General features: G+C 46.1%; 2 protein-coding genes across 2 annotated transcripts in view; one reads left to right on the top strand and one right to left on the bottom strand.

Annotated features, from left to right (window-relative positions):
- Window positions 1–13,729, top strand: part of LOC144145499 (RUS family member 1) — a 273,889-nt gene that overhangs the window by 14,010 nt on the left and 246,150 nt on the right. The gene's annotated exons all lie outside the window — the stretch shown is intronic.
- Window positions 1–13,729, bottom strand: part of LOC144145498 (centrosomal protein of 104 kDa) — a 76,280-nt gene that overhangs the window by 49,352 nt on the left and 13,199 nt on the right. The window contains exon 4 of the mRNA XM_077677147.1: window positions 175–313. Within this exon, the coding sequence (XP_077533273.1) occupies window positions 175–313 (139 nt within the window). The remainder of the gene's footprint in view (window positions 1–174; window positions 314–13,729) is intronic.

Below are 13,729 nucleotides of genomic sequence, written 5' to 3'. Positions count from 1 at the left end.
GGATGATCACAAGCTCCACCCAACATGCTCCGAATTATGGCTTGCTTGCCTTCTTCCTCGCTTCCTTGCTTGAGCGATTTCTAAGTCAGATTGCCGAGAGAAAGGTTATATAACGCGTCTTCAAAGTGTACATCAATAGAATTTCAGCAGAGCAGCAGCCACTGCGTTGCCTACCTGATTGTAAACGTTGTACTTGTTCACGTGGTTAGCGTGAATCAAAAACTTCACGAAGTCCCCTATGGCGTCCACCAGCACCGACTTCAGCTCACGTGACTTGTACTCGGAGTGCAAGTTGTCTGCCAAGGACACCTCCCTGTAACGTAGTAAAAAAAAGATAAAGCACAATCAAACAAGTGCCTGCCTCTCCATCGTCTATGAGCCAAACTTTCATCGGGATGCGGCGAAATTTTTGTGGTGCCTCCTTCCCCCCACAACACGCATGACCACACGCACGCACACACACACACACACACACACACACACACACACACACACACACACACACACACACACACACACACACACACACACACACACACACACACACACACACACACACACACACACACACACACACACACACACACACACACACGCACGCACGTACACACACCCAGATGATAATATTTTTAGTGCATAAGATGGAAAATTTGGTGACCAGGGCGAGCTCGAAAAACGTTGCTACATTCTTTTGCCAGGTGAAAGTACACACGAAACCGATATTATATATGAGGTGACCACTCACTGAGGGCTGTTCCTGCCCTTAACTGTGTGGAGCCGCACACAAAATGATAAACAGAGAAGTAGAATGGGAGTGCCCTTCCGCTACCGGAATAGGGGACTCGTTACCATAACTCCGTCACTAAAAAGAACTGACGCAGACATCCCTAGTGGTGCAAGGCTGGAGAAACAGCAGAGCTGGGGGTCGAACTAGCTACTCCTAAAAGTGACAGCAGATCCCGGGAGAGATGGAGCAGCCAGACCCCAGCAGTGCAAAGCCCTTTTGGACGGCACTGCAAAGCAAAGACCATTAAAGTATGTACAGTGCTTTATTCAGCAGCAATCCTCGTCATCCCTTTCGCCGTCGCCTTCGACGGTGCAGCCACGTAGGTCAAATCCTATTGTTACGCGGCCTCGCTCCTGAAGACCTCCACTTCTTCGTTAGCTGATCCGGTGGCCGTCTCTACGTGCGGATTGTGAAGGGATGGCTTGACAGATTCGTCGTTATCGTCTTCGGCGCGGTGGACCCGTGGCGCGCCTGTCGGCACACGACGAAGACGACGAAAGCGGGTGCTCTTCATATGAAAGAAGCAGTCCCAACAACTAATCATGTGGCGTGAGCCCATGCGCAAGCCTGGACGACGCCTGGCGGTCGCCGCGAGGCGTGCGTTGACGTGCGCTCGGTATATTTTGTTTTGCTAAAGCCCCTGCGCAAAGGTCGTGCCCCGCGCCCCGCGCGGCGGACGCCTGGCGGTCGCCGCGAGGCACGTGTTCACGTGTGTTCGGGATTTTCTGTCTACGCCGGATGGATTTCTGTCCGTCTAAACAGCTCTGCTGTTAAAATCCAACCCGAACTGTTGACCGCAAAGAGCAATTTCCACGAAATTGTGTTTTCTGTAAAGCGTGCTTTGCCACAATAACACCACAACTAAGGAGAAGCCAGCTTTGGCGCAAACAAATGTGAATACGCCACAGCCACTGAACGGATAAGAAAATGTCTTGCGGTGTTGAAATTATGAGTAAACTTCTAAAGCGCAGCTTTATATATATAAGGTTCCGTGCATTTTTTATGTGCGTGTACAAATCTGCGTTGCGGTAAAGCCAACATTATCGCGAATGCTTAGTAGAAAACGGCTGCAATTTTTTGTTTTAGCGTAACTGTCTCACAAACAATTATAAGACAATTGGCCACTCAAACTACTCTATCATTACTCTGACTTTCAGTTATTTGCATAATTATCTATTTCACCGTGAAGTTACAGCAAACGGCTGTAACTATTTTTTATCCAAATTTTCCAAAGCTAACACAACCCTATCATTACCCGGAGTTTTATTAACTTGTCGTAATAACTTATTTCAGAATAACGGAGTTCGTACCTTTGTTCTAAATTTAGTGTACATCTCCGTGGTATGCCAAACCACTTCGCTGCTCATTCCAGTTCGCTGTGTGGAAGGACTCATGATACGTTATTTATGTTAAGGCGATGATAGCGGAAATGGTCACCAGCATCTACTGATAATCTACGTAAATGTTTAGGGAACCTAGTTCGTACAGCATTTTCATATTTACCGAAGCAGCGAATTTCGAACGAATTCGCTCACTTTTTTTGTCTGAAATAATGTTGCCCATAAATCTTCCAAAGGACTCAAATAACTTTCAAAAAATGGCGTAAAAGGTTGAGCAGGGTTTTATTGTCGTAATCCTTTTTTTTTTCTGGTTGCCAGAAAGTACATTATTTACTGGTCTGGAATAGCCTAATCAGCTCCATGTTAGGTCAGCCTTTGCGCATTGCAATCAATTTTTATAACTTCGGTGTGCCCCCTGTAAAGAGCGCCCCCCCTCCCCCCTCCCTCCCTCCCCTCCCCCACACCTATAACATTCACTGGCCAACCACTGCAGTGGCGTCATAGCCCATTGTCAGCGTGAAACCACGTCTAAATAATGTGCCATATATAAGGCCCCCCACGTCTTTTCGCACTGTCCTTGAAAATGTCGTGCCCACAGCCCCCGCAGCTTGTCGCAGGGTGTGTTTCTGAACAGTGTTGGCTTTAATTTTCAGGGCAGAAAAAAAAGTACCGTGTAAACGCTACCTTGCTGTGAACAATTAAACGCCCCCCTTTTTAGGACTTTTTGGTAGTTACATAAACACCTATGCACTAAAAGTAATGTAACACTGTTTATAAAGCAACAGTTTGTTGACTATAAGCAAGGGTGATCAAGCAAGCAAGAAATCTGCTAGCGGCTGATGAGCCTTGGACGGGCGCATCATTAAATGCATTTCCTGGTAGTTAATTGCACTTTTGTAATAATCTGTAATCTTCCGAGTTACGCGAATGCTTTTCAGCAATTTGGTGATCCCTCCTTAGGGCCCTGAGCCCGCCTATAGAACAAAATTTTCAGAAACAATTCCAATAATTTTCTCGTGAAAACATGTTTGCTTTGAATCGAGTAGACCGTTCAATTAAAAAAGAAACTCTAAGAAGCGGTGCTGCCCTGACATTTTTGACGAAGAAGCGGTGCTGCCCTGACATTTTTGACGTCACGACTATGTCGAAAAAATATGCGTGGTAAATAAAATAACTTTCTTTTTTGCCTCAACTCCTATGCAAAGATCGGTCATAATTTATATTTGCGCCGAAAGGAAGAAAAAAACACTGAGAAAAAGGTATAAAGCAAGATCGCTTCCCTCACGACTTGCATTCTACTTCCTGTTGTAGATTCTACGCTGTGATGTGTATAGTATAATTTATTCAAACGCATTACCAATAGCCAGGCTCTACACTCCGAGTTCTGTCAGGCAAATGCGAGCTCTTCTGATAAGTGACTCAAGCCAGCTAAGCAAGGCAGACGATAAATTTATCCTTAATTTGGGCCTTCCGATTCATTACGGAAACAACATTCACTGCGAGCCGGAGATAACAATAGGCATAGTCGCACCCCGTGGGCGACACTGTCTTTAAAGACCAGCATAAATACATTTAACAAGATCGCGCACCGTGGGAAACAATTTATAAAGCGCTGTGGAAAGCACGGGGAGTCCCTGACATCGCCGACGTGAGAGACAAGGGTCACCCACCCCTGTGGCATCCGACGGGGAAAGACAACATTGCAGAAGCATGAACAAAAACATATAACGCATTGCTTCTGCCAGACAACGTCCTAAAATCCAAGCAAGCACACAGCGACTCGGAGCTACCGAAAGCAATAAAATTAAGAATCACGTCCAGCCGGAGAGAAAGGGCAAAATAAGAAGCGCTGGGGGGTCACGTAACGCGTACGCTGCCAAATCACGGTTACCTCGTCTTCCTCCTCTCCCGCATCTTCCCTCATTCACATCCCCTTCTCCCCGTTTCCCCCTTTCCGTCTCCCTGGCTTCCCTCGCTCAGGGGAGGGAGGTCAACGACCCCGTGCAGGTAGCAGCCACGGGCCCACCAGCCAGCTCATCGCGAATGTGCCACCGTGTTCGCGGGCACCGCGCTCTTCCACTTAATACCGGAGCCGACACGTCACCGTCGTGCTGGCTTCGGGAAGCGCACAGGCGGGCCGTACTTTGCGTTTGCCCGTGTACGATGATGCAGAATGAGGAAATTCCCCGCTACACTCTTCTGCCTATTTTCCCTCTTTTAACAGCCATGGACATTTTGAGGGAACAAAATGGGAATTTAGTCAGTAAGATGGCCCCAGTTTGAACTTTAGCGTATAAAAAACACTGCGCTGCCAGTGGCGGCGGCCGCGCCGGTTGCGGCGCTGGCCTGCTAGCTCTAAGCAAGACATGGGGACAGAGGTGGTCCCCGCACCGCAAACCAAGCCAGTAAGGAAAGTGGCCTAGGCGCATCGCCTGCACATCACTTTAGCTGCGAGCACTTCTGTTCACTCTCTTCTTCCCGTCACTCCAATACCGCTTAGCCGTGGCGCTAACGTTTCCCAACAAACTTCACTGTTCCTTTTTGTGCTAACGAATGGTTCCAAAATTTGAACAGCTATTCCCTCTACTTGTAGATGCACCTGCCTTTCGTGCCCGTCTTCGATCTGCCATCACATTTGTACAGAGAGTTGTCGTTGTTGTTGCTGCTATTGTTGTCGTCGTCGTCGTCGTCATTGTTGTTGTTGCTTTTCATTTTTTATTAGGTTTTTTTTTTACATTTTTCTGCCCTGTAGTCCACGGCCCAAATGTGATGCCCCTGTGTTGTCCCTTTGCACTAAGTGACGCTCCCTGGTAATTTTTCTCGGCTCTATTTCGGCACAAATGCCCTACGGTTGAGGCAATCGCCCTCAGAGAAACAGATAGCCTGAAGCATCCACAGCTTCCGCTTCCGTTATTGGCACAGAAGAACGGCTGTGCGCCGTAGTCAGCTCCTAAGCCTAAATCCGTGTTGTGTGTAGTAAAACAAAATTATGTTTCTAAACACGGAAAGTGTACTTGCGCCAAGAGACTTCATCTTCAATTAGAAAATGGATAAGTATAAGTAAAGATAGCTCCTATTTATTCGTACTTAACCACTTAAGTAAGAGTAATTATTTATTTTCGAAACATGAGTCCCAGGCTAACTGTAAAGGTATTTACTAATTAAGTATCCATCCATCTTAGCTTTTATATCTTCCTCAGCAGCTACCCTCAGTTCATTAACGCGCAAAATGTGATCTAACTCACATCAGATAACGTCAACGTAGCATATTGGCTTAATGTTTTTCTTTTCGTTTTGCTGCCACTAAATCAATGGTTTCCGTCCACCGTTATAGACACCCTTTCGATTGGACAGCTCGAGTCAGTTTTTATTTTGTGGTGCTTTTGGAGTTCCCTGGAGGGAAAACGCTGCCACCCCAAATTGTTATTTCCTTTCCTAGAGTATGTATAATATAGTTTACCTAGAGAAGGCGCTATTACATTCATCGGGAGAGAACATACTGAAGGTAGTTTGGGTAAGCCGTTGGGTCCAGGATGTCCGCGTGATTGTTTCGTTGAAAGAAAAAATGCCTGCATGACTTAACCTCATAGTTGCAATGTCAGGGGAGTACTTTCGGCGTTATCTAGAGCGACTCTATGCCTGCCGACTCTAACGTGGTTTTGGTGTTATGGTAACGTCTTTGACGGCTTCCTCTGGCGTGTCCCCTGGACGGTGAACGTATCATCCACCAGCCGCTTACTCCCAGTTACTCCCGCTGCTTCTCGTAATTTCTTCATTCTTTTCACCCCTCCTATACCTCCTTGTTGCCTGAAGAAACCCTGCCCAGGAATTCGTCCTCGGATGTTGGTCTTATGTGCGCGTATGAAAACTGGAACCCCTTCGTCGCCAATGCTTGAAGCTTACATGCGGCTGGTCTGTGGGCGCTGGCTTCCTGACTTTGATCGTTATAAGGACAGGTGGTCCTGTTTCTGTATGGTAACAAGGAATCACCTTACCTTTTTTTTTTTTACTTTTAGTTTTCTTCAAAGGCTCAGTGTGGCTTAGTACATACACAATCTGTACTCTTGGTCGCTCTAGCATGCGATAAGGCCAATTTCTTTCTTGTTTAGAAACATCTTGACAAAACTGATTGAAACTAGTTGAACGTGTGTTGTATTTTTGTCTGTGTTGTCAATTTTAACATGCCTGTAGACGGCCTTTTAGTAATTGTTTTATTCTTCACGCTGCCCTAACCCACTGCCACCAACCCTACCGGACCATAATCACCGACTCGCAGCAAGGCTGCCGCCTCTACCAAGCCGGCCTCGCCCCGCCAGCAGCCATTCACCTCCTTCAACGCCTCCCCGAAGACATTGACCACACCGTTGTCTGGACCCCCGGCCACACCGGCCTGGCAGGGAATGAGGCGGCTCACGCCGCATCCCGCGCACTCATTACCCGGGCACTTCCCTCGCCTCGGCTCGACCAAGCAACTCCCCTTCCCTTCCCCCCGACCCAGCAGCACTGACACCTCTCGACCCCACGTACAACTCCATCTTCTCCCACCACACTAACTCCCGACGGCAATACCCGCCCCCCTCCCCCCCCCCTCCACCCTTCCCTCACCACCCAACAGGCCTACATCCTCCGCCGACTACAAACCGAAACCTACTTTAACCACATCATCCTATCCCGGATGACTGCCCAGATTGTCACATCCCTCTCAACACCTACCACCTCGTCTTCTCCTGCCCCCAACACCCACATCCCCACCCCTCCTATTCCCCTGAGCAGTGGGAGTCCGAGCTGACCAGCTCCGCACCGGAGCGCCAGGTCGCCCTTGTGCGGCGCGCACTGGAGGCAGCCCGGACAAGAGGCCTCCTGGACTTAGGAGGCTAACCAAGCCCTTCTACCCCTTCCATTTGGCTCAATAAACGTTTTGCCACCACCACCACCCTATATGACTTAGTGATTCACATACCTCGGCAAAACTGGAAGCCACTCACTCGCACTCACACAGAAAAATGTATTTTTTCTTACGCACTCACTCGCACTCACGCTCACCTCTCTCTCCGTGACCACTCGCACTCACTCGCGTTCATGCTCACCAGTCGCCGTCACCACATGCACGCGAGTGCGCGCAGCAGACCCTCCACGAGTCATGAATCGGTGCAGTATCAACGCATTACGGCGTCAGAAGGCCATTCAAATCATGTTCCTAAATCAACACGCCACAGCGAATTCTAGGGTGCCCCATAGCAGGAGCTCAGTGACGAGATATTTCCGCAGCTAAAAGCAATCCCGCCCTTAACCACCATCACAGCGACGGGTGAGTGAGTGAGTGAGTGAGTGAGTGAGTGAGTGAGTGAGTGAGTGAGTGAGTGAGTGAGTGAGTGAGTGAGTGAGTGAGTGAGTGAGTTATTGATATAGAAAGTGACAAAGAAGTGGACTGGGGATATTTCGAACTCATTTGGGAGTTCACCAGCATACAACCCAGTCCGGGGGAAGGGGAGAGGGGGAGTGACAGGGGATAGGTGAGAACAAATGGGAACAGAGAAAGAGGGGGAGAAATAAAGAGAGAAGGAGTGCGTAAGGCTGGCTGGCAGGCATTGGGCTACAGGTTGGTCTCCTCGAAGAAGGCCAGGACAAGTCAGAATGCTTCCTGCCCGATGGAGTTGGGGCCCGTTGCCTGCGGGCCTACAGCGAGTACAAGCGCAATAGTCTCGCTCACCGTGGTAAGCCCCGAAAATTGCGCCAGTAGCGCGAGTGCACTCGTGAGTAGGGAGCGGGACTAAGCTCTCGCGTGTGGTGAGCGGGGCTCACAGCGAGTGGCTCTCGCACTCGGGAGGGGTGAGTGGGGCTCGCCGCGAATGTCGCTTGCACTCGCGAGTAATGAACGGGATTCGCTGCGAGTGGGGCTCGCACTCACTCGCACTCGCCAGTTCGTAACGATGGCGAAGCTTCCACACCCCTCACTCGTGAGTGGGGAGGGGGGGGGGGAGTACACTCGTGAATGAGCCTGTCGACCTATGGTGATTCATTCAGTCTGATCCAGAATGCTTCTATACTTACACCTTAGTGTAGACTCCGTGAGACACGCGGTGGACATTTGGGCCTCGTTTAGAACATAGTAGCCTTGTACATATAATGCCGTTTTATAAACCCCGCTTTGTTGAATGCACTGCTGCAGGAAAAGACGAACGCATTTTTAAGACGTGCTGAAGTATGGTGAATCCGCGAGATAAGGGCGTTAAATGAAAATATATCGGGCAAATTCTTCGAATTTTTGAAGTCAACTATACTCTTCTAAAATATTTCGCTTTTTGCTGATTTAATTCCAGCGGAGTTTCGTTCAAAGAACTTCTCAGCTCTCCTGAAGATCGTTGAAATGGTTTCAGTCTAGGTCATTATACATTGCACAACTACTAGTAAACGCCGTCACCTGGATAGTGGAAGGAGACGACGAGGCTTCAGATCCCAAGTTCACAAGATAGTGTTTCCTGTGGAACCGGGGTTAAGGTAAATACATTTAAATAAACATCTTCTTGTTTACTGTTGTTATAAAAACATGGGTACATATTAAATTTTCCTTATTTCTCGTTGAATTTTCAACTCATAAGTCCGAACTATTTTCGTGCTCGACCTACCTTCGATTAAATACGGTATTTTTCGGAGTCACCGATGGCAAGCTTGAGTGTTCTGTCGTTGTCGCTGGTAGGCCGATACAGTGAAGCATCCTCGCGTTTTGCATGAGCAGAAGAACCCTCATGAAATTACACAAAGTACGAAGCCCCGCACAAATATCAAGAAAATAAAAATAGAAAGTTATGAAACCTCAAAATGTTTGAGGGAGAACTGTGCTCACATTAGCAAGTACGCACAATCTAAACGTTACTGAGACAACCAAAACATTACACACACATACAGGCACTCCAAAACAACAACTAGAAATGGTTAGGATTTACTTGTCGAAGTTCCCCGAATGTCGTGTTTAGATTCCGAAACAGCGCACTCGACGACGGATTTGATAGCACATTCTGTTTATCTCGTTGTACGAAAAAAAGTGTAAGTGTTGACAAAACGTGCAAGTGTCTTATTTCTACACACACAAAAAAGATGGCATTTTCAGACAACAATTTTCTCTTTCTCCCTCTGTCTATACATATCCTTCTTTTCCCCTCTCTTTCTTGCCATCTCAGTCTCTCCCTCCGTCTTTCTTCCTTTTTTTTGAAAGCCGGGAACACTGCAACTTGCGAAAGGGTTTCCCTCTCCAAGCGTAGATCCCCGATGCCACTGCCAAACGAACCGCACATCAGGCAACCGTGGATTACAGGTAGAAAGGATCGATCGATACGCGGAATTACAGAAATAGAAGAGAAAGAAAAAACACGCAAGGGTAGTGCGGGGATCGCATCTACATGCCCGTCACGTAGGCACTACAGCTCTACATGAGATCATTCGTCTTTCATTTTATATTTACGTTCTTTCCTTTCGTTTTGTTTTGTTTTCTAGCGCCAAACCAAACAGGAGAAAAAGAAGTGAGCCTCCCTGCGAAACAGGCGTCAAAGGAGCCTCGGCGTGGGTGCTTACGGCTATGACAAAGATTTAACGGCACCCGTTTTTGATCTTTCATTCCATTTACACCTCGCTCGATTCGCTTTTGTTTTTTTTTTTGCAGCGCACCGATCAAGACTTCCTACCACAGGGAAACAAACGGCCGCTGTTCGAGGTACTGCTTAGCTATAACATTGCTTTTATTATGGTGTTAGCCTTATATATCTCATCAAACTCGAAAAGCGACCGCCGTCGGCGTCAACACCAATGTCACCAAAATGCCCGCCACTGTGAAGTGAAAATTTGATTCATTAATTCATTGATTGATTGCTTGCTTGCTTGCTTGATTGATTGATTGATTGATTGATTGATTGATTGATTGATTGATTGATTGATTGATTGATTGATTGATTGATGGGTTGATTGGTTGATTTATTTAAACAGCCCAGGCTACACAGTCGATGAGGCGCGCCGTAGTGGAAGGCTCCGGATCAATTTTGACCACCCAGGGATCCGTGCACCGAAATCTCGAACACACGGGCGCTTATGCTTTTCGCCTCCATCAGCAAAGCGGCCGCCACAGCCGGGAATCGAACCCGCGTCCTTGGGCTCAGCAACATAACACCATAGCCACTGAGCCACCGCGGCGGGTGTAAAGTGGAGATAAAAGAAAACATTCGGGTTCGTGTGGGAGTTGAACCCGGGTCTTAAGAAAAATAATCTAAATCGGCACCTTGCCAGAAAGGAAACAAGTTTTAGTCAGGTGCATGTCGTCGTCGTCATCATCATTCTCATGCATGTAAATGAATGTAAATATCGGGGTGTTATTACAGGTAGGGGCAAGTTAATTATGATTGATTAGTGATTGACTGTTTGATTAGTAAACTGGATTGAGATGAAGTCAGGCGGATTGACATGGATTAAGATGAATTAAGGTCGATGAATGATTGATCACTGATTGATAGTAATTATAGGTAAAATGGGACAAAGGTGGACTAGGATGAATTAAGATGAATTAGGTTGGTATTAAGGTGTGTTAAAAAGGATTATGGCGGTAAAATGGCGCCGCTGTGTCGAAGGGTGGACGTGTATTTAAAAGTTGCCTGCCACAATCGTACGCGAAGCTTTTGCCTTCAGGACATGCAGGCAGCCTAAAGTGTCCCGAGAAATGTTTTTTTTTTTTTTGCCCTACCGTGTATAGGACGACTTTCTACTTCAACAATAACATCCCTTCTGAGGTTGGACGAGCATATTGATTATATTAATTCATATGCCATGCAAAAAGTTTTTTTTTTCTTCTTCTCAGATCGCTCCAACCTGAACCCATGTCAAACACTGATAGCTTACAAAACATTTGTTCGACCGATCCAGGAATGCGGCAATGCTGTGTGGTTTCCTCGTGCCCTGGCCAACATAAAGCAAAAAAAAAAATTCAGATGAAGGGCGTAGGACTCATTTAAAACAAGTTTAAACGTGAGAACTCGCTGGAAAAGCCCCGTACGCTCGAAACACGAGCGAAGCAGGCACGTTTAAAATTGCTTTATCAACTATCACGTAATTATTACAAAACAGACATTTCCATGTACATTTCATATTCACGAACACGAGCTATCCGGCACAAACATGCAAATACTTTATTAGAATGTAAGTGTAACAATGATGCGTTTAAATACTCTTGTTTCAGTTGCCATTTGTGAACGGAACTCACTAGCGCTTTTCAGCACTGCCGCGGAGGTATTTTGTGGGTTTGTATCAGTAATTGAAAATGGCGTCTCGTATAATATTTAAACAGCAATTGTCTTTATGTGAGCATGCAATCAGCTTGCACTTGTACCTTGTGTACATAGTCGTGTGTATTCGTAGAATGTTTGAACTACGATTTCATCTTTAAACCAACATGTGGTCTTATGGTGCAAAATTACGGGCGTTAAAGCGCCAAGTTGCTACTTGTCTGTCTGTCTGTCTGTCTGTCTGTCTGTCTGTCTGTCTGTCTGTCTGTCTGTCTGTCTGTCTGTATGTCTGTCTGTCTGTCTGTCTGTGTCTGTCTGTCTGTCTGTCTGTCTGTCTGTCTGTCTGTCTGTCTGTCTGTCTGTCTGTCCCTGCATTCAGCCGCCAGGCCAAAGTTACGAGAAATCTTGAGCAAGACAATTACATAGGCAAAAATATCCCAACTATACTAAATCTGGTAACATACTTCAATGAGCATTGTTCAGCAAAAAGCAAACATCAGGGATATTTGAGAGAAAAAACGTTAATAACAATTGATACTAGCAGTGTTCTTTTATTGAAATACAGACGTTGGCGTAATTTTTGCGATGGCAAACAAATAAAAACGCGTTCAAACCATTTTTAACAACGAATTACAAAAAGGGCTCGCGGTGGAGCCTTGGGCTCGTGGCTCGCAACAGTTACAAAGATCCCCATAGATGGCGCGGCAGCCGTTCGAACGCTGGAAAATTGAATTGTAGCCAGCAAACCGTCACTGAGTTTATCACGGGAGGACAAGGGCAGGATGGGAACAGCATAATAGGTAAGCGGGAAACAAAGAAGAAGCATTTATGTAGCACGGGGGGCGAAAAAATACCGTCTTTCGGCATCTGCAGCGGCGCGAGCAGATGCGGGCAATTTTCAGAAGGTAAGCATTATTCTTCCACTTCAGTGGACAGCTAAAGCATTAGGTCTCTACATTAAAAGCGTGGACATACCATGGGTAAGAAAGGCTAGAACTCTGTGAAAAGAACAGCAAAAAAGCAGAGCCAACCAAGGTCACCAAAAAAAGGGCAAAGCAGACAGAAACGAAGAAATGGAAGAAGAAAAAAAAATGGAGTCAAACACGTCGTTACACGTCAATGAGACAGAAAAAATTTATATCAGAAGGTACAGTTCTGCGATATTCTAAGGGCAGTGCTGTGCTTTTAAAGGTCATATCTGATTGTTTGAGAACAAAGAGTCTCGTGACAATGTATACTGGCTGCGGGAAAACTGCGCGCACAAAAAAAAAAATGGAACACGAGTGTTTTTCACCCCGAACCAATTAGCTCATTTTGCTGTTCTTTGGAGTATCCCCAAAATGACCCGGCATGTGCGATATTCCACACGTTCTATTGGAATGTCATTGTATCCATCTACACCCATGCAAAGAAATATTGACCTTTCCAAAGGCCACGTGTTTGATCGTAACACTGAGAAATTAAACTACAAGGCTGTGGCAGTGACTTAAAGAAGATTGGAATCGTGGTGAAGGAAAGTCAAATACAAGCATATTTAGCGCATATAGGACTGATCGTACCTGTTTCAAACAAAATTTACTTCGAGTCTGCCGCTAATAGCAGCGCTCGAACTGAAAGAGTAGCATAATGCGGGTATATTAGCTTCTTTAGTGAGTCAGTGACCCGCCATCACCCTGATACAAAATGGCGGTCATAGACAATTATCCAGTCAAGGGATGGTTCTGTACTTATCGGGAAGCACTCGGCGAGGCGAACACCATATTTATATTGTAAACTGTTGAAAGCTGCTCCCGTAAATGGCAATGATATGTCAACTTATCAAGCCACATAACCTCCCAAAAAGGTTTCTCTTAAAGCTTTAAACGCAGGCGCTGTGCCTTAACGCGATGCAACAAAAAGGCAGATGCATGTAGTCTCTAACTCACCACGCTCTTTTTTTTTTTTTTTGTATTAGTGTGGCGCATTCTTCTAGCACAATACCCTACTCCAATTCCCCAGTAGGCTGTTTTCGTTTCGGTTTCACGTGCAATCCTTGCAGCTTTAAAAATCAACGCCTTACATTCAGTAGATGTATAAAAGTGTCCATAAGCACGACGGAAAAAGACAATTGCACAATAACAAGATTGCTGTTGCATAATAAATAATTGTTATTAATTATTTCATTTCATTTTTCATTTAATTTTTATTTTCTTAAAGGAGCCATGAAGAGAAAATACAACTTCGTTTAATTTGTAAGAAGTAGGATTCAGTATCTCACTCAGCTCCGTTACAGCCGGGTCATTCCATGTCAAGCGTCCCAGCCGTAAAATCGACCATCACGGATTTGCTCAGTAAAAATT

The sequence above is a fragment of the Haemaphysalis longicornis genome, unplaced genomic scaffold (assembly GCF_048455015.1).
Source record: "Haemaphysalis longicornis isolate Haplotype H1 unplaced genomic scaffold, Haemaphysalis longicornis Haplotype H1 scaffold_7, whole genome shotgun sequence".
In the NCBI taxonomy this organism is placed as follows: Eukaryota; Metazoa; Arthropoda; class Arachnida; order Ixodida; family Ixodidae; genus Haemaphysalis; species Haemaphysalis longicornis.
The sequence above is the reverse complement of the archived record's forward strand: the minus strand, read 5'-3'. Positions and strand labels throughout refer to the sequence as shown.